General features: G+C 41.4%; 1 protein-coding gene across 5 annotated transcripts in view; it reads right to left on the reverse strand.

Annotated features, from left to right (window-relative positions):
* LOC140741998 (caM kinase-like vesicle-associated protein) overlaps positions 1–19817 on the reverse strand; it is a 205551-nt gene that overhangs the window by 101163 nt on the left and 84571 nt on the right. For 3 of the 5 annotated variants that reach the window (XM_073072652.1, XM_073072654.1, XM_073072653.1), the window contains exons 2-3: positions 14780–14893; positions 8751–8882 (exon numbers count right to left, since the gene is read on the reverse strand). In XM_073072652.1, the coding sequence (XP_072928753.1) occupies positions 8751–8882; positions 14780–14874 (227 nt within the window). In that variant the 5' untranslated portion in view covers positions 14875–14893. The remainder of the gene's footprint in view (positions 1–8750; positions 8883–14779; positions 14894–19817) is intronic. The other 2 variants (XM_073072655.1, XM_073072656.1) reach the window with 2 other exon arrangements.

Genomic DNA, 19817 nt, shown 5'->3' on the forward strand with positions numbered 1-19817 from the left:
CATCATGGAAGAAGAAATAAATAAAGCAATTTCTTTGATTAATTCTGGTAAAGCACCTGGTTTGGATGGGTATACAGTAGGATTTTTCAAATCTTTTTCAAATCTACTTTCTCCTTGGTTATGTAGAATCTTTAAGGATGCGTTATCTGTAGGTAAATTACCACAATCCTTTTATGAAGCATCTATTTCTTTAATTCCTAAAAAAGATAACAGACCCCACTGAATGTGCATCATATAGACCTATATCCTTGTTGAATGTGGACTCTGAAATCTTTTCCAAAATATTGGCAATTTGATTGGAAAATGTATTGCCACAAATTGTCTCTGATGACCAGACAGGATTTATTAAAAATCGTTATTCTTATTTTAATGTTAGGAGGTTAATGAATATTGTATATACCCCTTCATCTGAAACCCCAGAATGTGTTATTTCACTTGATGCCAAGAAGGCATTTGATAGAGTTGAATGGGAATATTTATTTAATATGCTTGAGAAATTTAATTTTAGCCCAAAGTTTATATCTTGGATTAAATTGATATATCATACCCCTTTGGCTTCTGTACTTACCAATAATCAGAGATTGCCCCTTTTTCGCGGTACTAGATAGGGCTGTCCTTTAAGTTCCTTACTATTTGATATTACCTTGGAGCCCTTGGCAGTCGCTGTTTGTGATTCACCCAATATATTTGGCATTATTCGTGGGAATGGGATACATAAGGTATCACTATATGCAGATGACTAGTTATGATATATCCCTAACCCAGAGAAATCATTCCCTGCAATAATATCACTACTTGCTCAGTTTAGTACTTTTTCTGGTTATAAATTGAATCTTAATAAGAATGATCTTTTTCCAATAAATATGCAAGCTCCAATCTATAGACAATCACCATTCAGACTGGTTACGGAATACTTTACTTATTTGGGCATTAAAATTACTAAGAAGCATAAGGATCTATTTAAAGTTAACTTTTTACCCTTAATTGATCATGTTAAACAACTGCTTCCTAAATGGTCCTCATTATCCTTATCATTGATTGGTAGAATTAATAATATTAAGATGATTATTTTACCTAAATTTCTGTATCTATTTCAGGTGGTACCAATTTTCATTCCTAAATCCTTTTCATATATATGGCAAAATAAAAATCCTAGATTAAGTAAGAAATACTTACAGAAATCAAAAAACGAGGGCGGTTTGGCAATGTCGAATTTTAGATTCTATTATTGGGTAATTAATATTCAATATTTAACATTTTGGACACAAGATCTGGATGAAATTCATTGTCCATGATGGGTGAACCTCGAGCGCGAGTCTGTACAGGGGTTTTCATTGGCTTCTGTCTTAAGGGCCTCGCTTCCCTTTGCACTTACTAAACTGAATAAACAAATGACTAATCCAATAACTAAACATACAATATGAATACGGTTTCAATTTCGTAAATTTTTTTGGATTGAATAAATTTATCCTATCAAGTCCTATTATATCTAATTTTTTCCTCCCAGAATTAATCAAGCTTTTCCTTCCAGAATTAATCAAGCTTTTCTTTTATGGAGAACGAAGGACAAATGTTTTTGTGACTTATTCATGGATAACTATCTTTTGAACAGTTGTCTAATAAATATAGTTTGCCTAGATCACATTTTTTAGATATTTACAGATTAGAAATTTTTTGAATATTATGTTACCTATTTTTCCGGTGTCACATCAAACTGAAATTACAGAAAAAAATTAGGTTTAAACTCCTATCAGAAGAGTTTAATAGCAATTATTTATGATCTGATTATGAAAATATGTCTAGGTACATCTGATAAAATTAAGAATGAATGGTAAAGAGAACGGCAGGTACCTTTACCTATAGAGAAATGGAAGAAAATTCTCCAAATAGTTAATACTTCTTCAATGTGTGCTAGACACTCCTTGATACAATTTAAGTTAGCTTGTTTTTATTGCCATATAAATCCTGTCTGTGACAGATGAAAGTCTGAGGTAGCTTCTTTGACACATATGTTCTGGCCTTGCCCTCTTTTGGAAAAATATTGGAAAGATATCTTTGATACTATTTCAGCAGTTTTGCATATTGATTTACAACCTCATCCTATTACCGAAATTTTTGGATTACCGGTGATGGACTCTAATCAATCACCCTCTTCAGCTTGCCGTTTGATTGCATTTGTTACGTTAGTAGCCAGAAGATCCATTTTATTTAAATGGAAAGATTCTAATCCCCCTACTACATTTCAATGGTATTCCCAAACTATAACATGCTTAAACTTGGAAAAAATTAGGAGTGACTCTATCGACCTTTCGGTTAAATTTGAAGAAACTTGGAGATCATTTATTCAACATTTTCATATGATGTAAGCTGACCTTTTCTGAATCCTTCTCAATAACTTTTTGTTCATGTATAGAGGAGTGGAGTTAATGACAAATAATGATTTTAACCGATGAAACATGGAAGCCCAGCTTTTGTTTTACTTTGTTTTTATTCTGTTTTTTTTTTGTTAGTTTAGGGTTTTTTTTCTTATAAAAGTCTTTTTTCTTTGAATCTTTCTCATGCTTAGTTACTAAGAGATTGGGAGGCTTAGATTATACATGTTACTCAGAGTCTGTTTATGTATACGTTAACCGTTATTAATGAAATCCCAATCTTTTTGTATCACTATCATTATTATGTTTATCTATTTGAAACTTAATAAAAAGGATTGATAAAGAAAGATCTGGCTGGAGGGTGCTGACTCTGCTCTTCAGCACCAATTCCAGCACACAGACTGGAGCACATTTGTTGCCTATGCCACCACAGACTCTCAGATTAACATTGATTTATATACCAACTCTGTCCTTGACCCCATCAACAAGTGTGTAGATAGAGTAACATCACAAAAACAAATACAAATTTTCCCCAACCAGAAACCATGGATGAACAGAGAGGTTCACCTCCTGCTCAAAGCCAGAGATTCAGCCTTCAAGTCTGGAGACCAGGAGGCTTACAGCTCAGTCAGGGCCAACCTGAGGAGGGGAATCTCTCAGGCTAAACACATATACAAACAGAAAATCGAGGAGCAATTCAACTCCTTGGACCCCCAGCGCATGTGGCATGGCATACAGGTCATTACAGACTTCAAACCACCTAGTACTGTGCCCCCTTCCAGCTCTGCTTCCCTCCCTGATGAGCTCAATTACTTCTATGCTCACTTTGACTGAGAGAACAAGGAGATCACCCTCAAAGTGGATCTCCCACCTGGTGAATTGTCTCTCTCACTTCCCATCTCCGATGTTTGTGCCACCCTGAGCAAGGTGAACGTACGGAAGGCAGCTGGTCCAGATGGAATACCTGGCCGTGTGCTCAGAGTCTGTGCAGGGCAGTTGGCCGGGGTCTTCACGGACATTTTCAATCTGTCCCCGGCCCAGGCAGTTGTCCCCACAAGCTTCAAGATCACCACCATCGTGCCAGTACCGAAGCATTCCACTGCCACCGGCCTGAATGATTTCCGCCCTGTTGCATTCACCCCCATCATTGCACAGTGCTTTGACAGACTGGTTCTATCACATCTGAAAACCTGACTGCTCACTACCCTGGATCCCCATCAATTTGCCTATTGGCCCAACAGGTCAACAGAGGATGCCATCTCCACAGCACTTCACTCTGCCCTGACCCACTTGGACAGCTCCAACTTTTACGTCAGAATACCGTTCAGAACTTTAGTTCGGCATTTAATACTGTGATCCCCTCCAAGCTGATTGCCAAACTTCGCCAGCTTGGTATCAGCTCATCCCTCTGCAAATGGACCTTGGACTTTCTGACTAACAGACCCCAATCTGTTAATTTAGCCAACCTCTCCTCCTCCACTCTCACCTTGAACACCGGCGTGCCTCAAGGCTGTGTGCTGAGCTCTCTTCTGTACTCCTTTTTCATCTATAACTGCGTTCCTGTACATGGTTCTAACTCCATAATCAAGTTCGCAGACGACACCATGGTGGTTGGCCTGATCAGAAGGAATGATGAGTTGGCCTACAGGGACGAAGTCCAGCACCTGGCTGCATGGTGTGCCTACAACAACCTGGCCCTTAACACCCAGAAGACCAAGGAGATCATTGTGGATTTCAGGCATGCTAGAAGCCACACTCACATCCCCATCCACATCAATGGAGTTGTAGTGGAGTGTGTATCAAGCCATTAAATTCCTTGGTGTCCACATTTCCAAAGATCTCACCTGGTCCCTGAACTCCTCCATCCTCCTCCATCGCAACAGAGCCTTTATTACCTGCAAAGCATCAAGAAAGCTCACCTCTGTCCCAGGATACTGACGGGCTTTTACCGCTGTACCATTGAAAGCATACTCACTAACTGCATCTCAGTGTGGTATGGCAATTGTCCCATATCGGACCACAAAGCACTCCAGCGTGTGGTGAAAACTGCCCAGCTGATTATCGGCACCCAATTGCCCACCATTGAGAACGTCTACCATAAACGCTGCCTGGGCAGGATGAAAAGCATTATCAAGGATGCATCTCACCCTAACCATGGACTTTTTACTCTACTCCCATCCAGTAGGCACTACAGGAGCCTCCGCTCCCGCACCAGCAAGCACAGGAAGATCTTCTTCGCTGAGGCTGTGACCCTGCTGAACCTCACATCACAGCGCTAAGCAGTATTGCACCCATATTGTACTGTCTCAGTACTTTTATATTTGTGTGCTGTAGCATTTAATTTTTATTCGCAGTTATTTGGTAAGTAACAGTATTCTTTGCATTTCATTTGGTTTTGTATCTGTACTCGGCACAATGACAATAAAATTGGATCTAATCTAATCTAATCTAATCTCTACAACCTACACCTCCAATCTCATCTCCTTGATTGGAACTTCTATCTCCAAACAATTTTTGTAAAGGCATTACCCCAGAGGTCATGTACTTCTCTAACAAATACATGTAATATTGGATCATTTTTCTTAATAAATAAATTAACAAGTATCACATTTTTGTGTTTTTTAATGTAATCGGGTTCTCTTTATTTAGTTTTAGAACTTAAATGAATATCTGATCACATTTTAGGTCATATTTATGCAGAAATAGAGAAAATTCTACAGGGTTCACAAACTTTCTATCCCCACTGTAGATAAGTCGTGTGGACCCAATGGACTGCACCCCAGAGTTCTGAAAGAGGTAGCTGAAGAGACTGTGGAGGCCTTAATAATGATCTTTCAAGAATCAGTAGATTCCAGCATGGTTCGGGAAGACTGAAAAATTGAAAATGTCACTCCTCTCTTTAAGAAGGCAGGGAGGCAGAAGAAAGGAAATTATAGACCAGTCAGCCTGATTTGAATGGTTCAGAAAATGTTGGAGAGCTGAAGGATGAGATTTTGGGGTACTTGGAGGCACAAGATAAAATAGGGCAAAGTCAGCATGGTTTCCTTAAGGGGAAATATTGCCTGACAAATATGTTGAAATTCTTTGAGGAGATAACAAGCAGGATAGAGAAAAGAGAATCAGTGGATGTTGTTTACTTGGATTTTCAGAAAATGGACATTGCTGTTTCAGGTCAGGACTCTTCATCTGAACTGAATATGTGGCTGTGGGACTCGGCAGGTTTGCAGTAAATGCCTGTGGATAGTCAGTCTTTTGAGATGGAGACAAATCAGAAAGGAGAGAGTTGTGTTGGCAATGTACCAAGTGAATTTGAGGGTGAGGTTGGAAGTTAATTGAATTAATGAGCTCTGTGTGGGTGTAGGTCAGCATGTGAGAGCCAACCCTTCATACACTACAATGTGCATTCTCCTGGTGAACTTGTGTGAGAATTGATCTTTGGGCATGTAATTTGTTGTAGAATCCTTCTCGTGTAGCTTTTTACTTCTGTAACACTTATAGAATATCATAGATAAAAATGCCACCTCTCCCCAGAATGCATATCAATTAGCATAATAACAAGTGACCTCTGAGTGGGATGAATGCTGGTGATTATCCTTCATAACAACTTGACTATGTTGTACCTCAACACACTGAGAGCAAGAATTTGTCTTAACTTAGTAACGATCCATTAAGATGGCGTAGTACCTGAATTAGCCTTGATGGTAAGTTATTACTTATACAACATAGTCTTCATAATATTCAATCGGTTTCATCCCAAGCTCCAAGGAGTCTTGGTATTTAAGTAAAATATGCACCACAATATTATTTAATATTCATTAAAGGTATTGAGAAAAAAAGAATAGAAATGGTACCAGATGATTGGACCTGCCATTGCAAATGGCCTAGAAATTCATCCTGGAATTCGCCCTTGAGGTGCTTTATACTCTAACCTCTTAAAGTCTCTCTAATGAGTTCAGTGCTTGAGATAGAAGATGCACACTGATGCTATCATTTAGCCCAGTAATGATGTCAAGTCTCAGGATTTACATAGCATGTTTAACTTGGCTTACGAATGTGGTATCAGACACAAATTAACACCAGTTCAGAGATGGAGACAACTAGAAAGGTTAACTTTGAATAAGTGAATCAAAGAAGGAGAGATGGTCTGAAACATAGAGGGTTCAAAGGAGGGGGTTCTAAAGCTTTAGTCTGGATGTCTGAAGGCAATAGAGGACTATTAGAGGACAGAAAAGGTCACAAGAGTAGTGCACAAGAGCCTGGAAGTGGCAGAATGCAGAATGTTCAGAGGTTTGTAGGACCAGAGAACGCTGCAAAGAACTGGCTGGGGGTGAGGGGTCAGTTGTGTGTCAATAATAAGGTTTGCATGCAAATAGACAATTGGTGTATTTATTCATGAAGTTTTATTTAAACACAGTCTTTAGTAGGCGGAGCTTAGGAGGGATAATGGCGCCTAATGGCGACTCCTTTGCTTGCATCTTTGGAAACAGCTCTATTTCCATCTTTGATACCTCTATTTTTCCCTTTCAGGGTTCTTTTAAAGACCCTGACCTGGAGTTACACGCTGACTATGGTTCTTTGTGGGAATGGGACCCACTCTTGGGGTTTCACAACTGGCCATTGTTTAGCATGCCAAGGGCTCGGCCTAAGAACTCCACTTGCCTTTGGAGGCTCGGGATCCTGTGGCTCTGGAGATGGGGGGATTGGAGGTCGGTGCCTCTGCAGGAGATTGGTATGTTGTTGGATCTGAGATCTTTGGGCACAGAGCTTGGAGAAAGTGATGCAATGGACTTTTAACATCGTAAACCAGCAAGTTGTTTGTTATGTCTCCCTTCTCGCTGCGAAATAGAGACATCTCTTTCTCCCTTATTAGAGAGGGAGAGAGAGAGAGAGCCTGTGGTATGTTGAATGCCAGGTGAACAATGTAGTTTTTGGGGTACTACAAATCTGAATCTTTGCTGTTTCCTTGCTCACGCTTGAGTGCTTGGTGGCGAGTGCTGATGCTTTATTTGCTGGTGGGGAGAGGGGGTTTATTGCTTGTTGTCGTTTATGCACAGGAGGGAGGGGAGCTGGGGGGGAACTTTGTGGTTCTAACATTTAACTGTCATCCATTCTTTTGGGGCACTCCTCTGTTTTTGTGGATGGTTGCAGAGAAAAAGCATTTCAGGATGTATATTGTATACATTTCTCTGACATTAAATATACCTTTGAAACCTTTGAGTATTAGCTAGTGATGGTGGTAAAAGAAAAAGAAATTGAAAAGAGGTGGGGTTCCAAGCCCTTATGTTGTTTCCTTGTTCCTATGAATAGTGATATTACCTTCTCTAAGGTTAAATATTGTTGGTCTTACACATGGATTTGGGAGAGTGGATGGCAAGAACTGAATTGGAACACTACAACACAGCTGAATATTTCAAATTGTTGGCTGTGAACATCATCAATACCCTGTCCTGGTCCAACCGCAGAGACACCATGGCAAAGAGAGCACACCAGCGCCTGTACTTCCTCAGGAACCTGAAGAAATATGCAAGTCCCTTTTGTCCCCTCCAATGTTTATACATGCAGTATAGAAAACATACTATCCAAATACATCATAGCTTGCTATGTCCAAGTGCTCAAGAAAATTTTGAGAGCTGTGGCACCAGTTTAGCCCATCACAGTAATCAGCCTGCCCACAATGGACACTGTCTACACTTCTTGCTACCTCAGTAAAGCAGCCAATATAATCAAAGACCCTACCCACTGCAGACATTTTCTCTTCCTCTCCCCTTTAGCTGGGCAGAAAATATAAAAGCTTGAAACCCATACCACCAGGCTTAAGGACAGCTTATACCCTATTGTAATAAGACCATTGAATGGTTCCCCGGTGCAATAAGATGGATTCTTGACTTAAGAACATACCAGGGGACCATTCAAGAGTTGTATGGTTTTAGAGAAACTGTAATAGAGGCAGACAGACATATGACCTTTCACCTTATTGTGCTTTGACTGCACTTTCTTTGTAACTGTGAGCCCTTATTCTGTAGTCTGCTATTGTTTTATCTTGTACAACCTTAATATACTGTTGTAATGACACTATCTGTATGGATGGCATGCAAAACTAAGTTTTCCACTGTACCTTGGTGCATGTGACAATAGTAAACCAATCTACTAAGTTTTATTCTTTCATATTGTAGCTAAAAAGAGCATGGTCTTTGCTTTTTAAGCCTATTCAACATTCATTCTGAACTACAAAGAAAAGAATGTAATGTTGGCTCTTCTTATACTGGGCTCAATATTAGGCAAGCAAGTTCAAATGGATATTGCATATATCTTAAATATTGTATGACGGTGAGGGATTAACTCCACAAAGGAAGTGATGACACGATTGTAGGGACTTACATGTTCAAAATCATGATTTCATTTTTAGCCGCCTTTCTAACTTTTCTTCCATCTTTCTTTAAAAACTTCTTGCAGGTGTACATTTTCCCTGTAGACTTCTCTTTTGCCCGTAATATTTCGCAGAACTCCTCCCTGTTTTAAAGAGAGAGAGAGAGAGAGAGAGAGATGAGAGAGAGAGAGGGAGAGAGAGTGAGAGAGATAGAGAGAGAGAGAGAGAGAGAGAAAGAGAGAGAGAAATAAAGTGAGAAACCATATTATCTCAGCAGTTAATTTCTGGGTTTCTCTAAATAATTCAGCTTCATAAAATCAATGCTGCCAGAACAATGCATTCATCAGAATTTATAAGCAACCTGTGCGTGGGTCTTGGTGAAAACTTATGAAACTTGTTGAAGTGGTAAATGTTGAGGAATTAGTAATTGAGTTTGAGCCACAATGTCATAGAGCAATACGCATGGAAATGGGCCCTTTGGCCCAACTCATCCATGCTGACCATCTAAGCTTGTCCATTTATACATATCAGGCTCATATGCCTCTCAACATTTTCTATCCATGTATTGAACCGAATGTCTTTTAAATTGGGTGATTGCACTACTTTAACACCCACCGCTCTGTGTGAAGAATTTGGTACTCAATCCTCTTTAAGTTTTTCCTCTCTCACCTTAATCCTATGTCCTCTAATTTTTGATTCCCTCTCTTGGAAATCCAAGATGGCGGCGTGACGCAGCTTGCAGCGGCCACTCCGGAACTGATTATCTGTTATTTGTGAAGTGGGGTGCCGTGCGCAATCATAATCAATTGAAAACAGACGTGGGAGCACGGAGGAACATCGGGAACATCTCCAGGAAGACCTTCTTCATTGCTGCTGCTGCTGTGAGGTCCGGGACTCTGCTGGGAAGAACAGGCCCCCAGTCCTCGGGGTCGCGTTGCCGATGGCCGTTGGCGGGGCCGTCTTAATACGCTCGGCAGAGGATGGTGCTCGGAGAAGCTGTGCCGGAGGGGATGGTCGTCGGCTCGGAGGTTCAACGGACTCCGAGTCCGCTGCGGTCAGGTCGCTTTTGGTGTGTGCTGCGTCAGCGAGGCTGAGTCGGGTGGCGCCTTGGAAGTCCATAGCGGGGGTATTCTCTTATGCCGCCGCCATGGGATGGCGAGTCTGTCGGAACCCTGGGGACTTGTGGAAACTGTGTGGTGATTTCTTTTGAACTTATAGTCCTTTAACATCTTTGGACTATTTTTACTGTGCCCATGTTCTGTTTTTTATCAATTATGCTATTGTTTGCACTGTTGTAACTATATGTTGTAATTATGTGGTTTTGTAGCTTTAGTTTTTGGTCTTGTTTTTGTCTGGTGGATTTGGAGCTCCTTTCCGGGGAACGCACTAGACGGTAGCGTGATATTAATATGCAGCAGCCTCTCCGGACTCTGGATTGGGGATTGCCAAACATTATGTGGATTTTCTGGTGTAGTTTGTTTTATCATATGCTTTTGTGATATCATTCTGGGGGAACGTTGTCTCATTTTTTAACTGCATTGCATTAGTGGTTTCTAAATGACAATAAACTGAATCTGAATCTGATTCTTGTGAAAAACTGTATGCATCCTATCGATGCCCAACATGATTTTATACACATGAATTAGAATCAAAATCAGGTTGAATACCCTTAACTCTGAACTGATTCCACGGCCTATGGAATCACTTTCCAGATCTCTACAACTCATGTTCTCATATTATTTATTTATTTGATATTTATTTTATTTTCCACATTGGTTACTTGTCAGTCTTTCCATGCATAGTTTTTCATTAATTCTGTTGGATTTCTTTGTTCTACTGTGAATGCCTGCTGGAAAACTAATCTTAGGTTTGTATATGGTGACATATACATACTTTGATAATAAATTTACTTAGAACTTTGAACTGTGATTCCCACTATCTGAACATGAATTGATGGAAGCCTTGACCGAGTGCCATCTCCATTACTGTTATCTGTTGTGGTACAATGGCCTTGAAGCTCCTTCTCCACTCATGCTCTACACTGTCATGAATTAGCCTCCGTCTCAGAAGTTCATGAGACAGACTACTGCAGAACTTGCTCATTCACAAGTCAGGAGTTAAGGGTCAGGTCTATGACACCTAACAAAATGCTTTGATTTCCATTTCAGATCCCCGATATTTGTGGATTTCTTTTTCTTTTTACTTTATTCCGATATAGTGTGGAATAGGCCCTTCCAGCCCTTCGAGCCGTGCTGCCCAGCAACCCCTGACAACCCCAATTTAACCCTAGCCTAATCATGGGACAATTTGCAATGACCAATTAACCATTAAATCAGTGTGTCTTTGGACTGTTGGAGGAAACTGGAGCACCTGGAGAAAACTCACAATTCTACAGGTTGTACGTGCTCTTTACAGAGGATCCTGGGATTAAACTCTGAATTATGGCACCCTGAGCTGTCAAAGCATTGCGCTAATTGCTACACTACCGTGGCACTCAAAAAGCTAAATTGGGATAGGGAGTAATGAGAAGCCAAGTGAAATTCTACTCTTCTCCAGTCTGAATTTCAAGCAGATTTCCTCAGGTTATCATTCCTTTACAAAGGATAAAGAAGACAATAGGTAGCCTATAAAAGTCAATTGTTGAGTAACATTAGAAATTTTACTAATCAGTGAGTTCAGTGGAATTTCCAAAATGGTTCTGAATTTAAATTTAGATTTGCATTGTACATATCAATTGGAATTTCCATTAACCTTTGCTTTTCAGAGATGTATGTTTATGCAGGTAATATTTCCATTTTCAAAATCAGTGGGTTAGAAAATCCATACTGGAACAAGAAATTTAACAACTGGAGCCCGCATTCCTTTGCTGCATCTTTTTTTATACAGATTGAAAAAGGATTAATTTTTAAGAACAAAAAGCCATTGATTTGGAATTCATCATTCCAGTCAGTCAGGAGTTGACAATTCTTTCTTGGAATCAATGTAGCTATTTCTGACAGAGGCACCTCAACAGCCCCCTCTATTAAATTATTTCACAGTACTTTTGCCATTGAGAGCAAAACTTAGTTTCTGAAACTTCTAATTCCTTCCAATTTTTGATTGGAAGCTTTCATCATAATAAAAACTCTGAATTTAGCGAGGGATCTTTCTGATTTATTAAAAACATTTTAATGGGATCACTTTTTCCACAGGTAATAACTTTTTTCTTTTATAATTAATATCCTTCATACTAGAATCTTGCTGATTGCCGCTGTGATCTCTATGGGGCAATAATTTTGCTTCTATGATCAGACAACTGAAACTTCATTAAATAGTCTACAGCAATAGTTCAGCCCCTTATCCATCTTTTTTCTTACACAGTCTTAAGTCCTAACTTTATGCTGGAAATACTCAGTAGACAAATTGAGTTAATAGAAACATAGAAAACCTACAGCACAATACAGGCCCTTCGACCCACAATATGTCAGGCTGATCATTTTTGCCATTAGAACTAGAAGAAATATAAATAAACAGTTTAAGATACGGAGAAGGGAGAAGGGTGGAGTGAAGAATGAGAACCTCTGTGATAGGGCAAGGATCAAGGGAGACAGTATCATGAAGTGGATCTGGCTGAACATGCTGCTTGTTCAAAGCAAGATATTTCTGGGACAAATAGACATAGAGGGGTTCTCTATGTGCTATGACTGCCAGAGGACGTGGTCGAAGCATGTACATTAACAATACTTAAAAGACTCTTGGCTAGATACATAGATAGAATTGGAAAAGGCTGCAGAAGATTATAAACTCAGCTAGCACCATCATGGGTACAAGTCTCCTCAGCTTCAAAAGGTAGGTGATGCCTCAAAAAGGTGGCATTCATCATTAAGGACCTTTCATCGCTCAAGACATGCTCTCTTGTCTACCATCAGGAGATACAGACTCAAACTCAATGTTTTAGAAAAGGCTTCTTCAGCTTTGTGTCAGATTTCTGAACGATGAACCAATGAGTACTACTGGGGTAGCTGGGGGGCAGGGACTCCAAACCTAACCTGAGCTGCTTTTAAACAGCCTTATGTGCTGCACCTTGTCAAAGGCCTTCTGAAAATCCAAATAAACAACATCCACTGATTCTCCTTTATTTATCCTGCCTTGTTATTTCCTCAAAGAATTCCAACAGATTTGTCAGACAAGATTTCCCATTTAGAAAACCATGCTGACTTTGGCCTATTTTATCATGTGCCTCCAGGTACCCCAAAACCTCATCCTGATAATGGACTTCAGCATCATCCCAACCACTGAAGTTGGGCTAACTAGACTATAGTTAACTTTCTTCTGCCTCACCCCCTTCTTAAAGAGTGGAGTGACATTTGCAAATTTCTATTCCTCAGGAACAATTCCAGAATGTAGTGATTCTTGAATGCCTCTACGATCTCTTTAGCTACCCCTTAACATTCCACCTTTCCCCATTAGCTCATGGCCTACATTGTGAGCAACAAATCTTGAATAACGAAAGGTACAATCATAATCATGGTCTCCATTTTGTATCAGGACAGGCCAGTTGGAAATTAGTTTCTCTCTCTCTCTGCCTGACCTGTTTAATATTTCTGACATTCAGCACAGAAACAGGCCATTCAGCTCAATTGATCCATGTTAACCAAGATTCCCATCTAAGCAAGTCCTATTTTGCCCAGATTCCTAAACCTTTCCTGTTCATGTATCTGTCCAAGAGTGTTTTAAATTTTGTAATGTACCCACCTCAACCACATCTTCTGGCAGCTCATTTCAAATATGGATCACCATCTGGGTGAAAACGTTGTCCTTTGGGTTCCTATTAGATCTCTTACCTTTAAATCTCTCTAGTTCTTGGTTCCTCGCCCTGGGAAAAAAGATAATGTGCACTGACCCTGTTAATTCTGAGGGGCATAATTCAGACAACTTTATGATATCACTGCTTATCCTTCTACAGTCAGAGAATAAAGTCCCAGTCTGTTTAATCTCTCTCCATAACTCAGTCTTTTAGCAACATCCTTGTAAATGTCCTCTGCACTCTTTCTAGCTTAACGACACCATACTATTCTCTTTTACTTCATATTTCTATTGACTGTGTCTCTTACAGATTGTATTTCCCTCTGCTCAGTTCCAATTCATCTCCCTTGATTTATTCATCCTCCACTCAGAACAGCTACGAATAACATATCTTCCACACTCATTCATCCGGCACCACTACTTGTATCACTCAAACTCTCTCGGTCTCCACCCATTGCAGAAATCTTTCTCTCTCTGTTCTCTCCCCATCTGAAATATAAATGCTGTTTCATCCACCAGCAACATTGCCCAACCTCCTGAGCAATTTGTACACCTTCTGTTTTAGCCTGTTTGTAGCTCTTTTATGCTTTTCAATATCTCACTTGTCTTTTTCACTGTTCAATGAAACCAATCATCTCTTTTTATGTCTGCATGCCTTAATATGTTTCTTCACCAGTAATAGCTGCAGAAGCAGTAATTGTCTAAAACAAGCCCTTTATAATTGGTAGACAAAAAGGACTTTCACTTCATTGACTGGATTTAACCGAACAGGCCAGGAGTGAAGGAACATATTCTACATTCACCACGTCTTGTTCAATTATCAGTGTTACATCCTAATAAAACCACATTACATCTTAATAAAACTCTGCTACCAAATATCATTCACGTTCACCTACCTCTGAGCTCCAACAGCCAAGCTTTGTAACATGCAATGATTACACTGATTTCTGCATATTAATTAAACCCAGGACATTAGAGTTTGGAGTTCAATTCCCACATCATCTGTAAGCTGTTTGTACATCCTTCCTGTGGAATGTGTGTGTTTCCTCCGGGTGCTACAGTTTACTCCCACAGTCCAAAGCCTAGTAGGTTAATTGGTTATTGTAAATTGTTCCGTGAATAGGTTAGGGTTAAATCGGAGGTTGCTGGGGCTGTGCAGCTCCAGGGGCCTTTTCCGTACTGTACTTCTAAATAAAATAAATTAATTAAAGTGGACCTAATATTTATAACCTCATTGAGAAAAGTGTGTACTTACGTCTTGACTGTCTGTCCCAAATCATATTTGTCTGTTACATCTGAAGGGTTGTTATAATCCTTTTTGTCACCAAGGGTTATGCAGCCAAAAGGCATCGCTGATGTTTGCCTTTGCCTGTGTGGGAAGCAAAACAAAGACATTTGGTTAAAACGTGTAGTCCTACCAAGGTCCATGTAGATGTAGGGTGGCACTTCAGATTCACCATCTAGAGAAAAGCATCGAGGCCATGCCAGCCCAGGTCTTTGCTTGGTGGATCAAGCAGCCCAGAGCTGGAATGTGGCATCCAGCATCTTGGAGAGCAGTTGGGTCAGGGAGATTTCCTACTGCTGTGGTGTCCTACTACAATGTTTGTACATTTGTAATACTGTGATATTTATTTAGAGATACAGTATAGTAACAGGCCCTTCTGGCCCAAATAGCCTGAGACACCCAATGAACTTACTAGCCCATATGTTGCTGGAATGAGGGAGGAAAGAGAGGAATCCTACATGATCTTGGGGAGAATGTACAAACTCCTTACAGACAGCAGTGGAATTGAACCGGGGAGAATGTACGAACTCCTTACAGACGGTGGTGGAATTGAACAAGGGAGAATGTACGAACTCCTTACAGACAGCGGTGGAACTGAACCGGGGAGAATGTACAAACTCCTTACAGACGGCGGTGGAATTGAACAAGGGAGAATGTACGAACTCCTTACAGACAGCGGTGGAACTGAACCGGGGAGAATGTACAAACTCCTTACAGACAGCGGTGGAATTGAACCCAGGTTGCTGATGTTGTAAAGTGTTTTAGAAAATATAAAGTGTTTTCTAATATTAGAAATATTTCCTAATATAGGTGGCCAGTTTCATGGCTTGCAGAACTGAATCAGAATGAAAATCTCCAGCTTTTTGGCAAAAATACCAAGGAACCCAATTTGCTGACACAGTGATGTCAAGTGGCAATGGATGATTTGATGCCACAGTGTATTGCAGCCTGAATATGGCATTGCTCAGTCCCACTGAGCACTCTCAGTGCTGGTGTTAGCTGGGGGATGGGGACTCCAAACCTAACCTGAGCTGCTTTTGATCCTCTCCACCCTCCCAGTTTCCAGCCAACAATGCTAATCACGTTTCTGCTCGTATCTTAGGCTGGCCTCCAGCTCGACCACCTACAGCCAATCACAACTTTACCTAACACCTCATCTCTTGTAAGAACAGTTACATTTTGGGGACAAGATTTTTTTACACTAGAGAGTAGTAGGTACCTGGAATTGGTGAAATGGTGAAAGCAGATACAACAGTATCTGCATTTAAGAAGCTGTTAGATAGACACATGATCATCCAGAGAATGGAGGGATATGGATTATGTACAGCAAGATGTGAAATAGGTTAATTCTACATTGTGATGTGCACAGATATGATGGGTTGAATGTTCTATGTTCTATGCTGCTCCACTCTGTGCCTCTAAGTAGGGAAATGGAATTGATGGGATTGCTTTTAGAGCTGACACAGACTTGAAGGGCCAGTTGGCATCCTTCTCTGTTGTAAGACAATGTAAGAAAAACTTGAGAATATTACCAAAAGTAAATGACTCCCTGAACCAGCTTATTTGTTAGCTTGAATATAACATGAGAATGTGGCTTCTATCGATGCCTACATCCTTAATCCAGTCAAATACTCCAGAGAAGAATAAAAGAAGATTTACAGATTTGTGCAGTGTCACCCATTACTTAATAATGAAAATCTAAATCATGCTTGTGACAGAAAGATTGCCACTCGCAAAGCCAGTACACGACAAGGTTATATTCATTCTGCAGAACAAGACAACCCACAATTGATTGCTTGTAAAATGGGCAACATCAAATTGAGCTATGATTGTTTGCCGAATAGAGCATTCTCCACTTTTAGTTTTGCCTGGTCAGCAAACAGGTGCTGATAGAGGCACTGCTCGGATGAAAAGTGTCAGGCCAGGCTTCACTAAATGTCCACTTCTACTGCGCTGACTTTCCTCACAGTATTTCAGACTGGCCACCATCTCCTTCAGGAGATCTTCAAGTTTCAAGATTGTTTCAAGTAATTTCCTGTACACAAATGTAAGGAGAATGAAATAATTGTTACTCTAGATCCAGAGCAGCACAAAAAAAAACACACAAAGGATAAAGAGCACAATAATAATACTAAAGCACAGAATATATATAAATACATAAGATATTTTAAATCCATAGATTGAATATGTCCATAAAGTGATGCTAGACTGTACATAAGGTGAGGCCCTCTGTTGGTTAGGGTCGACCATGGATATTGCATCCCGGCTGTCTACGTGATATGCAAGCCAGTGCAGTACAATATGGAGAGCAAGCTGTTACCCATGCTCATGCCCCCCCCCCCCCCCACACACATCTGATGAATCCAAAGGAACAGCAGAGTTCGGCACCAGCAGCATCACAGGAGTTGCCAGTCAGTGCTCAATTCAACGGCCTTAGGGACTCCAACTCTGGACTTTTCCTCAGCGCTTACTTCCAAAGACTTCCCCATGAGTGAGGATTGCCCCAAGGCAATGGAGGTTTGAAATCAGAGTTTTCCTTCTCTCAGATGAGCTACCAACCATGGCTGATGAGCCCCATCTGTCCAAAGCAACTGGTTTTAAGACATCAGTAACCTGTCTTTTCCCCTTCTCCTGTCAGTAGAAACATTTCCACTGGGTTTAGTAGCTAAGGCACACATGCAGGCCAGGAGGAGGACTTGGTTGTCAGAGACTATTTGAGACACATGTCATTGGGAGCATTTATTAGGTCATGCGAGCCTTTGACAACCTTAAGGACCCATAAGGTGGCTGACAGGAAATAATAGTGTAGTGGTGGAATTAGCAGGTGGAGATGCTGATCAGTCTTACTGCTTGGGGAATGTAACTGTTTTTGAGTCTGGTGGTCCTGATGTGGATGCTATATAGTCTTCTCTGTGATGCGAATGGGGCAAACAGTCCTTGAACAGGGTGGATGGGATCCTTCTTGTCTTGTCTTGTCCATACAGCACCAACTGCCACCACTGGGCTATAAACGTACAGGAGCAATGTGTGGTTAAGTGCCTTGCTCAAGGACACACACGCTGCCTCGGCTGAGGCTCGAACTAGCGACCTTCAGATCGCTAGCCCAAAGCCTTAACCACTTGGCCATGTGCCAATGATTTTACTAGCCCTTTACTGGCACTTTTCTGAATATATATACTTGATGGTGGGTAGGTTGGTGCCAGAGATGCACTAGCAGTTTTAACTATGTGTCGTAAAGCCTCTTGTATAGAGGTATACAAAATTACAGTGGATGGATCGGATGTCGGCAGGTCTTTTCACCATAGGCTGGGTGGGATGAGAACTAGAGGTCATAGGTTTAGGGTTCCTCAGGTGGTCTGCCCTGCCAAAAGAAGGTATAGTCCTTCTCCCGCAGCACGCTGTCTGCAGCAAGCCTGGTCTCTTGCAGTGCTGCTATATCGATGTCCAGCCTCCTCAGCTCAGAGTCAATGATTGCTGTTTTCCCGCTGTCGCTGATCTGCTGCAGGTCATCTGAGAGGCCAGGGCACATGGTCCTAACGTTCCTGCTGGCCAGTCGCATGACTGGTGGTTTCTTCTTTCTTCTCTGTAGTTTGCCTGGTGCAGTGATAGCTGTCTGCTTTCCGATGCAAATCTAAGCTCCAAGCACCCATTGAAGCAGGCAGACAGTGGCGGATCAGCACCCAATTGTCCGGGGGCTGCCCGGATTGAGGCGGGTGGTAGCTGATCAGTGAGATGCAATGACCTCTCCCACCGTCGGAGGCAACCCCTTAGTGCCCGTACCTTATGCCAGTCAGGTTGGGCTTATAACTCATAACTGCTGCCTCCCGTGTTGGTTTTGCTGCTTTGCAGCAGCACCGGAGTGACCTCTCTGGGCACAGACCTGGGCGATGAATATGGAGATCCTGGGCTGCCCAGACATTGAGATCCCCCTCTCGGCCTTGCGGATGTGGTCCAAAGGAATGCAAAGCAGTACATTTGGCATCAGCTTGGCTGCAAGAGCAGCCGGGAGGTAATATGATCCAACCACTTTAGGGGCTCCACTCTGGATTTGTGTAGGGTTTATTCCTTAGCCTTCACTTCTCCCGAAGATACCCACAAAGCAGTGGGATCCATAACACTGGATAGGGGCCCATACAGGGTACTGTCGGCTGGAGCCAGCTGAGCCTGGGACTCGTGTAAGGCAGGGTTGTCACACCCTGTAGTAGTGACGTTTGGAGCCACTACCCACTACCCACAGATTTAGGGTGAAAGGTGAAATATTTAAGGGGAACTGAGGGGGAACTATTTCACTAAGACTTTGGTGCAAGTGTGGAACAAGCTGCCACTGAAAGCGGTAGATATAGGTTCAATTACACCACTTAAAAGAAATCTGGATGGGTACATAGATTAGAGGGGAGTGGAGAGGAAGTTCAATGAGATTAGGCAGAAAAGCAGGTTGGCACAGAATCGATGAACAAAGGGGCTTTTCTCTGTGCTGCAGTGCTCTGTGACTCTATGACTAAATAGTTTGCATTGACAGGAGGGATGTTAACCACAGGACACATGATGAAGAGCAACACACACAAAATGCTAGAGGAGCTCAACAAGTCAGACAGCATCTATGGAGGGAACGTTTGTAATTCTAAGGACAGAGAGAATGAAAAGTCCTTTGTGAAATTTTATGATTTGGTCGAATCTGCCTCAAAAGTTGGTAGATGCTGGTGCAATCTCATAAAGAAACTGAACTTCCAAAAGAAAATGTTTGCATTATGGTGTGAAAGATCAGGGGGTGACACAGCCTTGACAGGGTGAATGGATTGCCTTCAACACTCTACTGGGTGGAATAATGACATAGATAGTGAGCTTCATAGCGCAACCACTCAAGTTCAATCCTGCCCTCTGCTGCTGTTAGAGCAGAGCTCGCACATATTCCCCGTGACCTTGTGCATTTCTCCCCTGTGCTCTGGTTTCTTACTGGCCACTATAAATTGTCCTTAGTTTAGAGGTAAATGATAGAATCTGGGAAGGA

Source organism: Hemitrygon akajei, chromosome 19 (genome assembly GCF_048418815.1).
Source record: "Hemitrygon akajei chromosome 19, sHemAka1.3, whole genome shotgun sequence".
Classification (NCBI taxonomy): domain Eukaryota; kingdom Metazoa; phylum Chordata; class Chondrichthyes; order Myliobatiformes; family Dasyatidae; genus Hemitrygon; species Hemitrygon akajei.